The 17,837-nt window shown below is 35.8% G+C and overlaps 1 protein-coding gene across 1 annotated transcript in view; it reads right to left on the bottom strand.

The window, feature by feature from the left end:
• SCN9A (sodium voltage-gated channel alpha subunit 9) overlaps positions 1-16,541 on the bottom strand; it is a 105,545-nt gene extending 89,004 nt beyond the window's left edge. Inside the window, exons 1-6 of the mRNA XM_064287042.1 lie at positions 16,243-16,541; positions 11,563-11,681; positions 11,127-11,216; positions 10,108-10,236; positions 8,297-8,388; positions 6,968-7,180 (exon numbers count right to left, since the gene is read on the bottom strand). Of these exons, the coding sequence (XP_064143112.1) occupies positions 6,968-7,180; positions 8,297-8,388; positions 10,108-10,236; positions 11,127-11,216; positions 11,563-11,681; positions 16,243-16,500 (901 nt within the window). The 5' untranslated portion in view covers positions 16,501-16,541. The remainder of the gene's footprint in view (positions 1-6,967; positions 7,181-8,296; positions 8,389-10,107; positions 10,237-11,126; positions 11,217-11,562; positions 11,682-16,242) is intronic.
• Between the last annotated feature and the right edge of the window lie 1,296 nt (positions 16,542-17,837).

Here is a 17,837-nt window from a genome sequence, read left to right as displayed (position 1 = left end):
AGATTCTCTCATTGTTCATTTACCAATACATTTATTTAGAAACTACTATGTTCTGGGTGTTGAGGATATGACTGTAAAATAAATGTACATTTTCTCCTTTCACGGTACTCTTTCTGACCATTTTCGTGTGTAAAGGGTCTCATAATCTCTTCTCCATTTACTTAAAAAAACAAACAAACAAACAAACAAACTCATTGCCATTGAGGTGATTCCGACTCATATCAACCCCATAGGATAAAGCTGAACTACCCAAGAAGCACCTGGTAGATTCGAACCATCAATCTTTTGGTTAGCAGCTATAGCTTTTAACCACTACACCACCAGGGTTTCCTCTCCATCCACTAGAAAAGCTTATTCTCAAGAAAGGGAGCTGATCTAACATTTCTGAGTAGATGTATAAGAGACTTAAAAAGCTTTTGTGAACCCTCCCAAACACCCATTTTTTTAATGAATGGCCCAACATCCTATTTGGTTTAAATTAAAGGAACAAATATGTAATTATAGAGGGCTTTGGGGATAATAGTGAAAGAAAGACTTTGATTTCAGATACACTTGGATCTGCATTTGGTTGGTTCTATCCCTTCCTATGCGGGTGAATGACATAACCACTTTAAGCCTTAGCTATCTCATCTGTAAAACAGGGATAAGAATACTTACCTTGTAGGCTTGTTGAATAGTGCACACAGGATACTGTATGCAAAACACTTAATACAAAGATTCACACTTGTATTCTAAAGAAGCTGCTTGAAGACCAGCAGGCATTATTATTAAACAATTATATAATTTCAGATAAGACTTATTCACTGACTTACTTATCATCATTACTTACATATCATCATTTTATCTTACTTGGAAGGCACAAATAAAAAAAATAAAGCCTCTTAGTCTGAGGTGAAAATTTAGGAAAGAATGTACATGAATAACAGCTTTAAAAAAAGAAATTACGTGCCTCAGGGAAGGCATAGCACAGTGGGGCTGGGGAAGGATAAGATTCAATTTTTCAGACATAAACCTCCAAAATATTTTCTTACGGAAGAATTACTTTAGAATTATATTTGAAGTAAAACTGATTTATGTTTGCCAATCATCAAGGAGCTGATTTGTAAGAATGGGCTCCAGGCTACGTGGATTGGCATTACGCAGGGCTAACGTATTTAATTCAGTTCAAGAATGCTGAAAGGTAAAGCAATGAGAATAGCTCACTCTGGTCTTGTAAAACACTTTATAATTCCTAAACAAGTTGACATTAAATTATTAGGGTAATTGGCCTCAAGAGAATTTAAGATTAATGTGTAAAAAAAAAGGAAAAAATGTAACACAAAGACAAATGAAAACACAGTCCACACAAAAAGTTGTACTTGCATGTTCATAGCAAGATTATTTATAGTAGCGAAAAAGTGAACCAACCCAAATCTCCATCAACTGAGGAATAAACCAAAGGTGGTACAGCCATGCAACGGAATATTATTTGATAATAAAAAATGAAATACTGATACATTACTACAACATGAAAGAATCTTAAAAAACTAAACTAAATAAAAGAAGCCATACACAAAAAGTCACATATTGTATTATTATATTTATAGGAAAAATCTAGATTAGGGAAATCCATAGAGACAAAAAGTAGATTAGTGGTTTCCAGGGGCTGGGTGGAGGAGGGAACAGAGAGTTACTGCTAACTGGCATAGAGTTTCCTTTTGCAGAGATGAAAATATTTTAAAATTAGATAGTATGATGGTTGCAAACTCTGTAAATATACTAAGAACCACTGAGCTATACAGTTTAAAAACATAAATTTTATGGTTTGTGAATTATTTTTCAATGAAGCTATTTTTAAAAGTATGTAATGTAATACAATAGCAAAGTTTGTGGGTAGTTACAGAGTAAGTCTTAACTTTCCACTAAAATACATACGTAAAAAAAGAGAAACGGAAAATGACAAAAATTCATACAACAAAAATCTGGTATTCAATCTAGTGCAGATTCTGGGGAATTTTCCATTATTTTCAAGGCACATCAAACAGAATGGTGAAATATAAGCCATTGCACTATCTGACCTAGCTCAGGAAACAGTGTGTAAATTATTTATTGTATGGTTTGTGCTTTCTCAGGTTGAGGGTATAGTCTCCAACCAGGATGAATAATCCAACTCTGAGAAAATGAATGAGGGAATGTGAAGGGGGGCAGTGACTTCAAGTGACACATTGTATTCTGAGAGATGCAGTCCCCCCAACTAAAGAGCTGCAGAGGAAGATGGAGACAGGAAAACCCATGGTAGCAGTGTGATCTGGGATTGTAGTTGTTCCAAGAATTCCCTCTATTAAATGTCAAAGATCAAGAAAATAGGAGTAAGAGATATCCCACTTTATTGTAGTAGAAGGACACTAGATCAACACACAACGGTTATTGGAAATTTAACTACAGGCTGTGTACACGAACTCCTCCTTCATCTGTAGCAGCAACAAGGGAGTTTGAGCATTAAAAGAGACTGTGAGTAGCACCAAGAAAAATCTATAAGTTGTATGCTATTAAACTGGAGCGAAATAGTGAGCTCACTTATTTGATAATGGATTTAAGAAAAAAAGAAAAGCTCCTCTGAAGAGGTGTTGTGGAAACACTTCTAGAATATTTTCAGACTTTCTAAATTATTTCCCTCTACTCTTATAATGCTTTGATCTCTTCAAGAATGCCAATTAATTCATTTTACCACTTTCTCATGATTCATCAACCCTTGAACTCTTCAGTTCACTTCTTTCTTCCTCCAGCTTAGAATCCATGGGCATTCATTATCATCACTCCCTTACAAGTTTCCTCAACTTCCACTCATCTCTCTCTTGGTCTAACACAGTAACCTGGCAGAACCCCAACCCTACTATAAGCTAGCACCCACAAGCTGCTGAATGTCAGGGGGAAACTCACAACCAAGTAAATGACTGTATTTTAAATAAATGATCTCCAATATAAAAAATAACACTCAAAATAGACTCCGTTTCCATTCTCTAACATGACCATACAGTGCATTCTCTTTCCTCAAATCTCCTGCAGAACTTCCCTTTCCTCATTCTCACTCTCAGCCAATGATCACATCTCATACTTCTCTGAAGAAATAAACACCATTGGGTTTGAACTTAATCATCTTCTCATAACTCTGCAACTTATTTCTTCCATCTTCCTGTCTGCTTCGACTGAGATGATGTCTCTCCCATTGGTCTTTAACCTTCTCAAGAACTTGACTTCTCCCTCTCTCTTCTGAACGATTAATCCATATTTTACTGCTTGCCCCATTAACCACCTTAGTCTAGCCTTATCTCCCTACCACTCCACTAAAACTTTCTCATGAAAGTCTCTAATGACATCCATCTTGTCTAAGCTAATGTATGTTTTTCCATCTTCATCATCCTTGGTCCTTAATCTTGCAGAATCATTCTATACAAACCCTCCCTTTTTCTCAACATACTTTCTTCTCTTGGCTTCACTATTTGTAGCCTTGTTTGCTTCTTACTTTTCTGCTCCTTCTCTGTGTCTTTTTCTGAGTCCTCTCTACCTGACTTCTAGACATCAGGGTGGTGGAACTGTGCTTCTTCTAAGTACTAAATTTACTTTAAACATCAGTTTGTCCATCCTGTACTTGACTTCAAAACATCAAGGTTGCTCAGAAGGATGTGTCTGTGTGTATCCTTTATTTTTGCTGATCTCTTCTAAATTTATATCTCTACACCAGGCAGTTCCTTGGAGCTCTAAGCTTAAATTTTCTATTGTCTACTTTATAATTCCACTTGGATGGCTCAAAAACATCTCAATTTTAACTAGTTAACAGCGGTGACTTTCCTCTACAAACCCGTTAACCTTTCTCTCATTTCCTATCACTACCCATCCAATTACTCCAGCCAGAAACCTAGGAGTCATCCTCAAGTCCTCTCCCCTTCTCTAATTCTTCAGCAAGTTTTATAGATTAGATCTTAAACTCACCCTTTTGTCTTCATCTTCCTGCCACCGTCTAGCCTAAGCCACCATCTTCTCTTTTCTGTATGATAGTCATGTCATCCTAGCTGGTATCCCTTATTCTAATCTACCCTCCACCCTTGCTCAATCAGTTCTCCACATAGCAGACCCAGAACCTAAACTCAGTGCCACTGAGTCGATTCCGACTCATAGCGACCCTATAGGACAGAGAACTGCCCCACAGAGTTTCCAAGGAGTGCCTGGCAGATTCGAACTGCCAACCCTTGGGTTAGCAGCTGTAGCACTTAACCACTACGCCACCAGGGTTTCCACATAGCAGACACAGGGATTAAAATCACTGTATTTAAAATAAAATCCAAGCTCCTTCCCATGGGCTAAAACATCCTGATTGATATGACTCATGCCTTTTTTCTCCTATTTTCTCTGTTACCATTCTCCCCTCTCTTTCTAAAGTCTAATCACATTGCTATTTTCCCATTCTTTAAACAGATAATACTCTTTCTTGTTTCAGGGCATTTATATATGCTATTTCCTCTAACTGAAGCAGCGCTCCCCTCCCCTAGTACATATAATCACACCCACACTTATATGTGCCATGTCTCCTTATTATCTTTTAGATCTCAGCTTAAACGCCACGTCCTTTCAGAGAGGTCTTCTCATTTAGTTGGTATCTCAGCCCTGAGATTTATTTTCTTTTAATGGTATTTACCATAACATGCAATATTTATTTGTCAATTCCCTCCTTTTAATCTTTCATTCCCATTTAAAGTTAAGCTCTGTGAAAGCAGGGGCTTTGGCTATCACGTTCATTGCTACAGCCTCAGAAACTTACACAGTGCCTAGTACAAAGAACACAACAAACATTTGCTGATAAATGAATATCTGAATGAATGTTAACAGTGAGACATAGACTCTAAGAGACAGAAAACAGATAGGAAACCAAATTTCACACTTGACTCAAACATCTGCTGTCTAAAAGTATATTTTAGAACAAAATGAATTATGTACAGAACTGGGGTAGGGGATTATGGTATAAATTTCATTGTTAACCACGCTGTCATTCACTTATGTATAAATAAAATATAATGATATTTTCCATAATTCAAGGGCTCTTTCTATGCTTCTTGGGGAAAAAAAATTACTTGAAGCAATTTCAGAAGGTTAAGAAAATTATTCAAATTATGAACTCAGGTATGGGACCAAGACTTAGAATAAAAGACCTTGTAGTGATCCTAGTAAAAAAAGTTAAACTGAGTAAGTGTTGGAAATTGATTCACAAAACTGAATGTAAAGTCAACAATTACCCATAAAATGTATTAATGGGTGCATTACTAGCACTTAAACTAGAAACAATTTGGAAACACAACTCAAGATCATATTAATAAAAATGATCATTTTTTTGTAAAAGGAGATAATGACAGAAAAGGGAAAACAGCTGAATTTCTCGTCAGGTGGCGGTAGTAAAGAAATATGTTAAATATTTACTTGAAAGCCTTGTTTAATGCTTCTATTTTTTTCTATTTCCTTGATTTTTAGTCTTTTACTATTTTATCCATGTTTTGTTTGCTTTTATCTTCTTCAGTGAGGGGGAAAGTACACCTTTAGTAAAATAAAAACATAAGATGCATACTTCTCTTTACTATCTGATCTCCTTCTGTCAAAGGCATACATGTTTGAAAGATTTATTGATTTCCATGCCATCTCTGGCTCTGTTATTGTTGTTAGTTCCATCGAGTTGATTCCAACTCATGGCAACCCTGTGTTGACCTAGTAGAACTGCTCCACAGGGTTTCAAGGCTGTGACATTTCAGAAGCAGATGGCCAGGCCTGTCTTGTGAGGCACCTCTAGGTGAACTCAAATCACCAGCCTTTCGGGTACTAGCCGAGTGCTTAACTGTTTTCGCCACTCAGGAAGCTATCTCTGGCTCTTAATTATCTCTTAAGGTTAATGGGTCCATAAGGGCAACATCATATAGACACATTCCAGGTATTAGGCAGAAAGTGCTATCTTGGTATAATTTCCATCCAATAAAAAAAAAAAATATTCTTCAATAGCTCCAATGAAAAAACAAATTAGGTGATAGTTGTTTAAAGAAAATGATGTTCATGTTTTATATTAGATACTCAAAAATCTACTTCTGAATTAAGCAGGCTTCTGAGACTGTGTTCCAGGCCATCTCACATGGCACCGACTGAACTAGTTCTACCAAATTAAACTTCAATGTGATGCCATCAGACTCATTAAGGGATAAGTTGTTGTAAAGTTGTTCTACCTTACACGAATCTTTAGAAATACCATCAAAAGACAGACATATTAATACCTGATAGTATTATTTATGATTAATATAACATAAGATGCTCTATTATAGTTATAAATATAAGTGTAATAATATAATTATACTATCATTTAATATACATTGTATTATGCAATAAACATAAGTATATTATGTAATGTAACAAAGTTTCTGTTGTTGTGTGCTGTTGAGTCAATTCCGACTCACAGCGACCCTATAGGACACAGCAGAACTGCCCCATAGGGCTTCCTAGGCTGTAATCTTTATGGGAGCAATCTCCAGGTCTTTTCTTCCCCAGAGCCGCTGGTGAGTTTGAACCACCAACCTCTGGGTTAGCAGGAGAGTGCTTAAACACTGTGCCACCAAGGCTCCATAATATAACAATAGTATATGAAATGCAATACTAATATATAATATTAATATGTATATAATATGATCGAATGTACTAATTAATATTATTGATTCCTAGCTATATTTATTTCTCTAGACCAAATTGATTCTTATTTACATAAATTGGGAATTATCAAATGATCCTATGTTCCCATTACTAGAATTGCCAGAAAGCTTAGAACCAAAGAGTCAAGTTGTAGCAAGTTCCTATATTTGAAAAATTTTGAAATAATTAAAATGAAACCAACATATCACTGTTAAAAAACGGCAATGCTTTTAGCTTTACTTTAACCTACTGACAATTACAGGGACATTCTTACTTCTATAGTCTTCTTCAGTCTCCAAGGTGTTCAATATGCTTTCATATGTTTCATTATTTTCTAGTAGATTTCGAAAACATTTATTCCTCAGGTTGCCCATGAACAGCTGCAGCCCAATTAGCGCAAACACACTCAGACAGAACACAGTCAGGATCATGACATCTGAGAGCTTCTTCACTGACTGGATCAGGGCCCCCACAATGGTCTTCAAGCCTGGAAACGGGAGGAGAAAGGGCGTTTACAATGAAACAAAGCCTGTGAATGAAAAATAAAAACAAAAATAAGCTGTCCTAGAAATGCATGCATTAGATCAAATGTGACCTTAACTAACCTAATTAAAAAAAAAAAAAAAAGCCTGCTAGCTCAAAAGGGTGAATTTACCATTTTATATACACTTTGTTTCTATAAATTACAGTGAATAATTAAAACTAGTAAAATATTCCTAAAGAGTACAAGTATTCCCCAGTTTATGACAGAAGTCCATTCTGACGACTCCATCATATGTTGGTTCTGACGTAAGTTGGATACCTCATTTTTTTTAGTTTTCATAATTGTTGCCTTTTATTATCAATATCTTCATAAATCTGATCTTTATTTGTTTTGAGGGGTTGGAAGTATTACACATAAACTTACAGATATGATGACATCAGTAAATTACATGTTGCAACACTGTATGTAGTACATATTACTAATGATAAGGTGTTTAAATAAATAAATGGACGGCCATAAGTGCAGTTCGTCATAACTTGAATACATCTTAAGTTGGGGACTACCTGTACTCAGATTTTCAAAATAAATAATTTGGTTGCTCAAGCCATATACACACTCACTTGTAAAAATAATTTTCATAAGTTCTAATTCAATAAATGTTTGTCAAAACAACTGTCTGTATAATGGCACCAAAACAAGTAAGAGGCTGAATTGTAGTACACAGTGACAACTTACAATGAACTAATTTTCAATTAAGAAATGGTTTGCTGAGGAAAAGAATGAAACAATATGTCATGCAATAACCCCATGCTGGTATTTATTATCTCTTTTTTTGACTATATTAAAAGTAATTAAACCTAATTGAAATTTTCATTCCTGGATAAGCAAAATGAAAAATGAACCCTTATGCAGGAGGAAAATTTCAAATTGAGATGTGCGCCAAGTGGCCATATTCATCCTCCAAGACTCATGCAACTGATTAAACATCCAGGGTGACTTTTAATAACCATGTTGAAAAACATCAGAAAGGAAATATAATTAAAACTGCATAAGAGAAAGTTTTTCTTGTCTTTCCTCCAAAAGATCAAAGTCAGCCTCGGTGTTTAACCCCACTCTCACCTGGAATGACTGAAATTGTTTTCAATGCTCGGAGAACTCTGAATGTTCTCAACGCTGAGACATTGCCCAGGTCCACAAACTCTGTCACATATCTGTAATAAGTTTATATACAAACACAGTGACAACACACACACAAACAAAGAACAACTCCAAAATAGCTGGAGTTATGAGTGGCCTAATGCTTCACACCAATTACTTCTTACCTGGAATTACAGAAATAGTTTTCAAAGCTCTCAATACTCTGAAAGTTCGAAGAGCTGAAACATTGCCTAGGTTTACAAATTCTGTTAAATACCTGTAGAATCAAATCAGAGTTGTTCAGAATTTAGATAGAGTCTAAGATACTTACCTGTGCCTTTAGTCAATGTATTTTTTATGTTTGGAACGCCTTTGTTAAAAACATAGTTCTGCAAGTCTCTTTTCTGATCACTGATTTAGTTTACTTGGACTCTTTTGATGTGAGCAAAACACAAATATCATATTACTAAAGTTGTACATACCTAAACGTCTAACTGAAGAATTAAATACTTCAATTAGTAGACCCTCAACATTATATTAACGTAGACATTCAATTTTCTATAAAGCATCAGGGGCAAACCTTGAAAACATTATGCTAAGAGAAAGCCAGACGCCTAACACCACTTATTACATGGTTCCATTTATATGAAATGTCTAGAAGAGGCAATCTGTAGAGACAGAAAGTATGTAAGCGGTTTCCAGGGACTGGGGAGTGAGAGGTATACAAGTGACTAGAGGGATACAAGGTCACGAAGGAAGGTGAATTCTCCTACACAGAAGCCTCTTGCAACAGGTACGAAGTTTCTTTTTAGGGTGATGAAAATGTTCTGAAATCAGACAGTGGTAAAGTGGCACAACTTTGTGAATACGTCAAGGATCACTGAATTTTACAGTTTAAAAGAGGGGAATTTCATAGTATGTGAATTATATCTCAATAAAAAAGGAGATACATGAATAAGGCCACCTTCTTTGGCACAATGCTGTCTTATCAGCAGGTGGCAGGTGGAACTGCACCAGTCATGTGTGACCATGAAAGAAGTGGGCCTGAAGGACAAGGAGGTGCGGTGAAGCTGAAACAGAGACTACAAATTTTATTTAAGATCCCTCTCTATCGTCTAAATTGCTCCAGTGAACATGCATTACTTTTACAATTTGAAATGATAAAAGGGAAAAATATACAGATTTCAGATTAAAAAAAATTAAGACATGTTTCTGACAAATACATTTGGGGAAAGAGTAGCAATATGAATAAACAAAAATTATATTTTAATATAGTATTTTTCCCTTGAAAATAAACTGGATTTTAACTAGCCACGTATCTGTAATGCATAGACAATGCATTAATGTTAGGTGGAGGGGGCTGTGAAAAAAGCCTGTAAAAAGGTTTACTTTTATATTTTAATACACTCATTAGCTCTTGAGTAGTACAGCTTCCTAAAAAGGACAACACTTAAAATTAAAGTCCTGAGATTTTTTCTGAGCTTCTGAAAGGTTTTTATTTATTTATTTAAATAAGAACTTGGAGAAGGTGTGAAACTAATTGGCACCTTATGGACTATCCATCCAAGTTCTGAGAGTGGCGAAGATGATCAATTTTAATCACGTGATAAACTGTAGAGAGGGAAATACCCTTTCTGAGAAATTTGATATTTGTCTATCAATGGCTAATTCTCATGCAATAGCCTTTAAATGCAACCATTACATGCAGGAGAGGTCAGATCTCTAAGGCTTGTTCTTACTGGAAGACTGTGCTGAGATTTTCATTGCAATTTCAAAAAACTCAAAGTACTTACGCAAAAACAATGACAACAAAATCGAGCCAGTTCCACGGGTCACGAAGGAAGGTGAATTCTCCCACACAGAAGCCTCTTGCAAGGATTTTTACAAGTGATTCAAAAGTATATATTCCAGTAAAAGTGTACCTAGACACAAGAATACACTGGAATATTAGGTGTGACAACAGCCTAATAACCCAGAGCCATGTGAATCTTTATCACTTATTTTTTCTGATTAACCTAAGGGAGGCCCAGCTGTAACAGCATGGCTGCTAGTATACAGACCCGAACTATTAGGATAAATTATATAAAGGTCTTCCCAGGAAATCTTAAAATTCACCTAGCAAAAACCTTCCCAGCGAGTAGATATATTTGAAACTAAGAACACAGGTCTTAAATCTCTCAGAAAATTCCTACATTGCTCCTATCAGAAATACATCCAAGTATAAGAGAACTTCACATCTTTAAGAACAAATCTGTCTTGGAAGAAGTACAACCAGAATGCCCCCCAGAGCCAAGGATGGCGAGCCTTTGTCTCATATACTTTGGACATGTTATCAGGAGGGGTCAGTTCCTGGAGAAGGACATCATGCTTGGTAAAGTAGAGGGTCAGCAAAAAAGAGGAAGACCCTCAATGAGATGGCCTGACAAAGTGGCTGCGACAATGGACTCAACCATAACAACCACTGTGAGGATGGCGCAGGAACGGGCAGTGTATCGTTCTGTTGTGAATAAGGTTGCTATGGGTCAGAACTGACTCTATGGCACCTAACAACAACAAGAAATAACAGGGCAGGGCATCTGCTAAGTTCCTTCCTCCAGAAAAGACTGAAGCATCTAATTTTCAAGCTTACTGCTAGTGGGTTAATACCAGAGAGGAGGAAAAAGAAAAAAAAAAGAACTTAAAGAGAAGCAAGTAGATAACAAGGAAGATAAACACCACAATTTTTACATATGCAATAACTTCCTGGCAGGAAATGGAAAGGATGAAAATGATAATACTAAAACTATATTACAATGTACTTTCACCCACTTACTCTACATTCTTGGTCCAATCAGGAGGGTTACTCAGGGTCATAAATATGCAGTTTGTCAGAATAGTGCACATGATAAGCATGCTGAATAAGGTAGCTTAGAATCAAGGAATATAAGAGGCCACAGTGAGAACTTCGAATATTTGATAATGACAATTGTTTAAATACTAACAACTTTTTCTTAGAAAATAACTCTAAATGAACTTACAGATAAGGCTTTATTTGTCTCTTTTTATAACAGATAAAGGTAGTGCATCCTGAAATGCTAACATTGCTATTTTCCCAATCTTCTCAGAGGCTGACACCAAATTATATTTGAAATTGATAAACTAAAACCAGAGTCTTTCCAGGTACAAAAGGACTGGAATCCATATTTGAGTAAAACATAACAAAGTATATGTTAAAGTACCACTGCAAGTGAGCATTTTGAAAAGGATATGAGTGTACTAAAATCTTAATAGATATTCTTCTTAGAGGACTGAATGGAGATAAAATGTACAAAGCAGGTGTGGCATTGAAACGGAAGATTGTTTTTCCTTTGTTCAATACTATGAAAGTCTGCAGGAGGAAAAAGAAAACAGTGAAAACAGAATTCAACATATCAGTATCGGCAGTTTCCCTCCCCCTGTGGTAGTGCCGTGCTAAAGAAACACTTCCATAAGATTCAAGCCACTTGGTTCCAATGCCATGGATGCAGCTGTCTACAAGACCTTGGCCGATGAACTCCAAGTACGTTTCTTCTCAGTAGATTAAGAATTGAGCTATTTATGAGCTTGTAAAAGAAAAAAAAAAATTTTTTTTTTTAATTGCTTACAACTCCTAAAATGCAGTGTTTTCTCTTTTTCATACTCCTTCAAATCCCAAATCAGCAACAATAAATTGTGGCCACCGAAATTAATTTAAAATGCAACTTCCTTCTCTTCCATTACACTGAATTTTTTGCAAACAAAATAGAAACTAGTTATCACTGATTCCTTGGTCATTTTAATACTTGCTGGCAGTTGTCATGGTAGTAGCAAGTATTTCAAAATACAAGTTCTTTAGAAAACATACTTTCATAAATTTAGGGAATATCATATTTGGAAGAATCCTTGTTATCATGCAGTTCAATCTTCCTATTTTAGATGTAATACTAATAATAGCTAAAATAGAAGAACACGAATTAAGGGGCTTGCATGCTACTTAAAAAAAAAAAACTTAATACTAGTTTTTTTTTATTTTAATTAATTTGGGAATTATAAAATATTACTAATAGAACCATTCTTAAAACATGTGATTGTAATAATTGCATAATGAGTGGCACTTTCCAGGGCATTGGTATTTAGTTAAGAAAAATTAAAAAACTCAAATAAACAGCAAAAGCCTAAAACAACTTAAGGTCTTAGCTTGGCTTCTGACTAGGAGGACTTAAGTTCAAATCTCTGTCCTACTTTTCTGCAGCTGGCATGTAAACTGTATGATTTACCTAGAATGAATTGATTTGGTCTTTTTGTTTCTTTGTTTAGCCTGAATTTTATCCAAGTTTATGAGTGGGCTGCTGACAATAAACATTTTTTACCAAACTGGGGAAATACATTTGAGCACCTGGCTTTTAACTGTTATGTGGCAGTGCTCCCAAGTAAAATGAGCCAGAATCTATGATTTCCAGCTCCCCTTTTATTTTCCTAGTCCCTCTCATTACAGATATTTCTAAACATAAATATAACATAAAATCCACTTTCATGCTGAAAATTAGTTTTAAAAGTAACACTTAGTGTTTGAGTTCAACTATTTTTTTCTTTGCTTCCTGTGCTTTTTAAAAATTCATCCATTATTTCTGCAATTATGTAGAAAGCAACTCTGGCATGAGACAATGAAGAGTTTGAATATAATAAAAAGGCATGAGTTTTACACTTGGGGAACTTACTAGAAAAGTGATAATATAGGAACTCAGTCAGTTTACTCTAAGTCAGGGTGGGACAGGAAATATAAATGGAGGAATATGAGAGTGAATAGAGGAGTGGTGACACATATAGTCAGGATTTTCAGAGAGACTTCCTGAGCTAGATGTCACCTGAGCTAACATGAAAATCAAAACATTATTACTTACCCTTGGCAAGATCAAGTTACCTTGTACTTAAATTATTTAAAAAAACTGGTTTGGTATTTTTTAAAATTTAAATCAGCAATTTTAATTTACATTCTAAACTTTTCAAAGCAATTTCTGGTATCTGTAATACACTTTTATACCAAATGAGCACTGGTGGCACAGCGGTTAAGAGATTAACCGCTAACCAAAAGGTTGGCAGTTCAAATCCACTGGCCACTCCTTGGAAACCATGTAGGGCAGTTTTACTCTGACCTACCGTGTCGCTATGAGTTGGAATCGACTCAACAGCAATAGATTTTTTTTTTTTAATACCAAATGCACAGATCTCAAAGTCCAAATGAGTTCTGTTCACTTTATTCATATACTTAAGAATTTATTGACATAAACTTAGAAAATGATGATTCTTAAATATTAAATAGCATAGGCTTTGGGGATGGACAGAGCTGATTCTGAATTTTAGCTCCACCACTTAGTAGACGTCAACCCTAAAGTTACAAGTGGCAGTCATAACTGCTTTTATCAAGAATGTTTGAAGAGCTAGGAAACGGTAGAAATAGTTGATAATCTAAAGCTCCAATGCAAAAGAAAATAACAAACACATGTTAAGAATTGAATACTATGTTTGACCTATTTCTACCTATATATACTGATGTGGGTGGTACATTAGTTAACCATATAGCTAAAATTATACCGTTAGTTAAAAATTCCTTTTATTAAAAAATTTAAAAAAATGTTATTTTCCATCAAAATGAAAATATTTTCTTCCAACCTGCCAAGTCATTTTAAACCAGTATTAGTTTTTACTTCTGATCTGGGCATTACTTCAGAAAGATTCCTCTCATCCCTAAGAGGTAGCTGGATAAGTAACATTCAGGCTCTTTTTGGGAAAAAGAATATTCATGGTAGGCTAGGGATTGTCAAACTGGAACAATAAGTAAATGAGAGAGTGCTTTTTGCTTTGCTGGTTTCACTATTTATTCATTAGTTAATTCATTCATGTCCGTAAAGTTCATAGCACAGTGGCTACCACATAAAGAAAAATTAACTTCAGAAGGTGCTGCACAATTAGAATTGCTCAGCAGGGAGTCAAACCAACTTGTAAAACATCTACAACAAAACCTGCTAGCTGTAAAATTTTACAGGTTACTTAACTTCCCCAAACCCTTGTGTCTCATCTAAAAACAGGGTACTAATTTCTACTGCACCAGGTTGTGATAAGTACATATACTAATTTGTATAAAACCTCTAGTGCCTGACACAGAGACTATCAATAAACATTGGCATTCTCCCTTTCTGTGTCAGAATACTGACTGGTTAATGAGAATACATTGCAGTATTTCAAGGGCTTTGCATTCTGCTCTTTATCGCTATACCATCAGCTGGCTGGTATGCTAGTTTTTAACTGAGACAACATATTTGGTATTGCCATTCACAGCAACTACCACTGGCTGTATATGTATTTCTATCATAAAAATGAACCTCGTCCCACTTTAAACTTCTCAAGGCATTCCAAATGTGTTCTTTATTTCATTTGTTATATGTCTTATCAAGAAATATTTACTTTTATGTAGATCTTTAACAAATCCAAATAAATTAAAAAAAATGGACCCCATCCCCACCTTCCTGACCTCTCAGCGGTTAGTCTGCGGGTGCTGTAGAGCAAAACATTGTTGGACAATGTTATGAAACTTGCTGATTTAACCCTTGTCAGCCTACTGTTTGTCCTCTTCAACCTGGCTCTGCCTACTACACAGAAATTTCTGTAATCCCTTTCTCACTTTCTCAGTAGAAAAAAACCCTTACAGCATTTATTTCAAACCTTCTTCCATGTCTCTAAAGCAATCAATGTCTTCTCCACTCTTGCTACTCTCAGCATTGACACTCAAAGGACAATTTCAATTCTTATATTATGGAAAAGACTGACACGATTTAATATGCATTTTCTGTGATGTGCCTACATTTACTTCAGCATAAATCCATCCTATTTACCCGTCAGGAAACCCTGGTGGTGTAATGGTTAGGTGCTACGGCTGCTAACCAAAGGGTCGGCAGTTCGAATCCACCAGGCGCTCCTTGGAAACCCTATGGGGCAGTTCTACGCTGTCCTATTGGGTCGCTATGCGAAGGCAACGTGTTTGTTTGTTTTTTTGGTTATTTACCCATCAAGTCTCTGACAACAAGGCTTCTCTCTATAAATGCAAACTGATTTGTACCTTGAACCACATCTGTTAGCTTCAGCAACTGGTTACAGCATTATCCGTCCCTCAGTATTTTTTTCTTTCATTGATTGTGGAAAGTATACTTTCAAATATGCTACTGTATACCCTATTTTAAACAGATTTTCAATGTATTTGGTGCCTCAAGTGACCATCTTTGTGGTGGAAAATTTTTCAGCATGTATTGCCACCCATTTACTCCTCTTTTTATTTGGTATCCACATTATCTTTCTTTGATTTCCACCGAGTGATTGCTAAAAGTTACCAGAATCATCCTCCCTTTTTAATCCAATAGCCTATCTTTATCCTCAGCTTTCTGGGTAACTTTATGAGATAATCTCTTCCTTTCTTTTCTGGACAGTGGAAAAATTTTTGATTTATGTTTGGTCTCCCTGACCATCTCAAACTGCACTTTCTCTCCAACAGCTTTGTTAGTTGAGTAGTTTTAAATATTCCCATGGGTTTAGCTGTACCTCTGTGCAAATGTATTCTGGACGTACCCCTGGTTGTGACTTCTCAAATTGAAAATTCTTTTGTTTCTACCAATGTACTTTTATGTCATGTCCAAAAAGCAAGAACGTTATATTTAACACTCTACAAAGACTAAAGAACTTAAAAGTAGTATTTTGGTGTCAGAACCAATGTGATGAAAAATCTGAAGTATATATTCTGAATATCTTACATATTAATTTAATGTAATGTTATTGCCATGATGTGATCATCCACCAAATCCCATTTATCTCAACTTAAAATACCATTCTGTACAGAAAGAAACAAAACAAAAAGCTAACCACTGAAGTCACAATAAACTCACTTTTTTGTCTGCATAGAACGGGTCCAGGTCCTCCAGGGGCTCCGACACCATCCCTGGAGGAATGTCTCCATAGATGAAGGGCAGTGGTTTGCCAGCTTCCAAGTCACTGCTTGGCTTTGGGCCTTCATCCTCATCGTCCTTCTTTTCTTCTTTGGGGTCCTTTGTTTTTCCTTCAGCAATGCGTTGTTCAATGAGAGCAAGAGACTGCTCTGTGAAGTGGACAAAGCTCTGTGGTCCGGGGGGTGGCAACATTGCCATCTTTTCATCCTGTATATTTTATTTCCCCTTCAGTTCCTTATTAAGAGGCCTAGATAAAAACAAAGAAATAAAGTCTGAAATGTGTGCCTGCAGGGGATGGCACATAAAAAAGAAAAAGAAAGAAAAAAAAAAAAAACAGAATTTTAGTTTCAACTACAATACATTTTATAGAATCAGTATCAAATTAAATTAGCATTTGTGAAGTGACTACTATTTGAAGGCAATGTGAAGGATTGTCTTTTTATCCATGCTCTCTAACCAACTTCAATTTAAACTTTGCGTTTATCAATTCCTGGCTTTAAAGTGAAAAAAGGCAGCATCTCAAATAAATGAAAAAAAAAAATTATTTTTAGTTTTCACAATCAATATAATTCATCTCAACTTCCCTCTTTTAAAAGTCTTCACATGTGAAGAATGTTGAAAAGGCAAATGGTTTGTTACATATATACTTGCCACAATTAAAAAACAAAGTGTAAAGCATAAAAAAAGAGTCTTTATGCATGTTGTTGGCTGTACCACTCTCCAGGTTTTCCTCTTGCCTCTCTGATCACCTAATCCTCTTCTGCCTCACATCTCATGTCCATGCTCACATCCTCTGCTTCTTTCTCGGAAGCTCATCTATTTATAATGTCAGCTAGCCATCAAATGCAGATCAATACCCCTACATCTCAACATCTTGGTCATATGCCCTGAATGATTACCAACATCCAAAGCATAATTAATAACATGCAAAACTACCTTTTCTTCCAAATTATAACTCATCACCAATTTTTCTCCTTCAACCAATGGTACCACATTTTTTAAAAGCAGCTCCACCCCAGTAGAGAAGAGACATTTATTTTTTCTATTCTATTTTCCTTTAGGGGAGCCCTGGTGGTGCAGTAGTTAAGAGATCAGCTGCTAACCAAAGGTTGGCAGTTTGAATTCACCAGCCTCTCCTTGGAAACCCTACGGGGCAGTTCTACTCTGTCCTATAGGGTTGCTATGAGTCGAAATCGAACAGACGGCAACAGGTTTACTTTCCTTTAAGGGAGCAAGTGCTATTGATACTTTTTCTGCACTTCATCATAAAACGACTCTCTACAATTTCTTTTTTTTAATTTTATTGTGCTTTAGGTGAAAGTTTATAGTGCAAATTAGTCTTTCATTAAAAAAAATTTATGCACAAATTATTTTATGGCATTGGTTGTAATCCCCGCAATATGTCAGCACTCTCCTTTTTTCTATGCCAGGCTCCCCGTGTCCATTCATTGAGTTTTCCTATCCCTTCCTGCCTTCTCGTCTTTGCTTTTGGTCAAGTGTTGCCCATTTGGACTTGTATACTTGATTGAACTACG

The sequence above is a fragment of the Loxodonta africana genome, chromosome 6, assembly GCF_030014295.1.
Source record: "Loxodonta africana isolate mLoxAfr1 chromosome 6, mLoxAfr1.hap2, whole genome shotgun sequence".
In the NCBI taxonomy this organism is placed as follows: Eukaryota; Metazoa; Chordata; class Mammalia; order Proboscidea; family Elephantidae; genus Loxodonta; species Loxodonta africana.
This window is presented reverse-complemented; position numbering and strand designations above follow the sequence as displayed.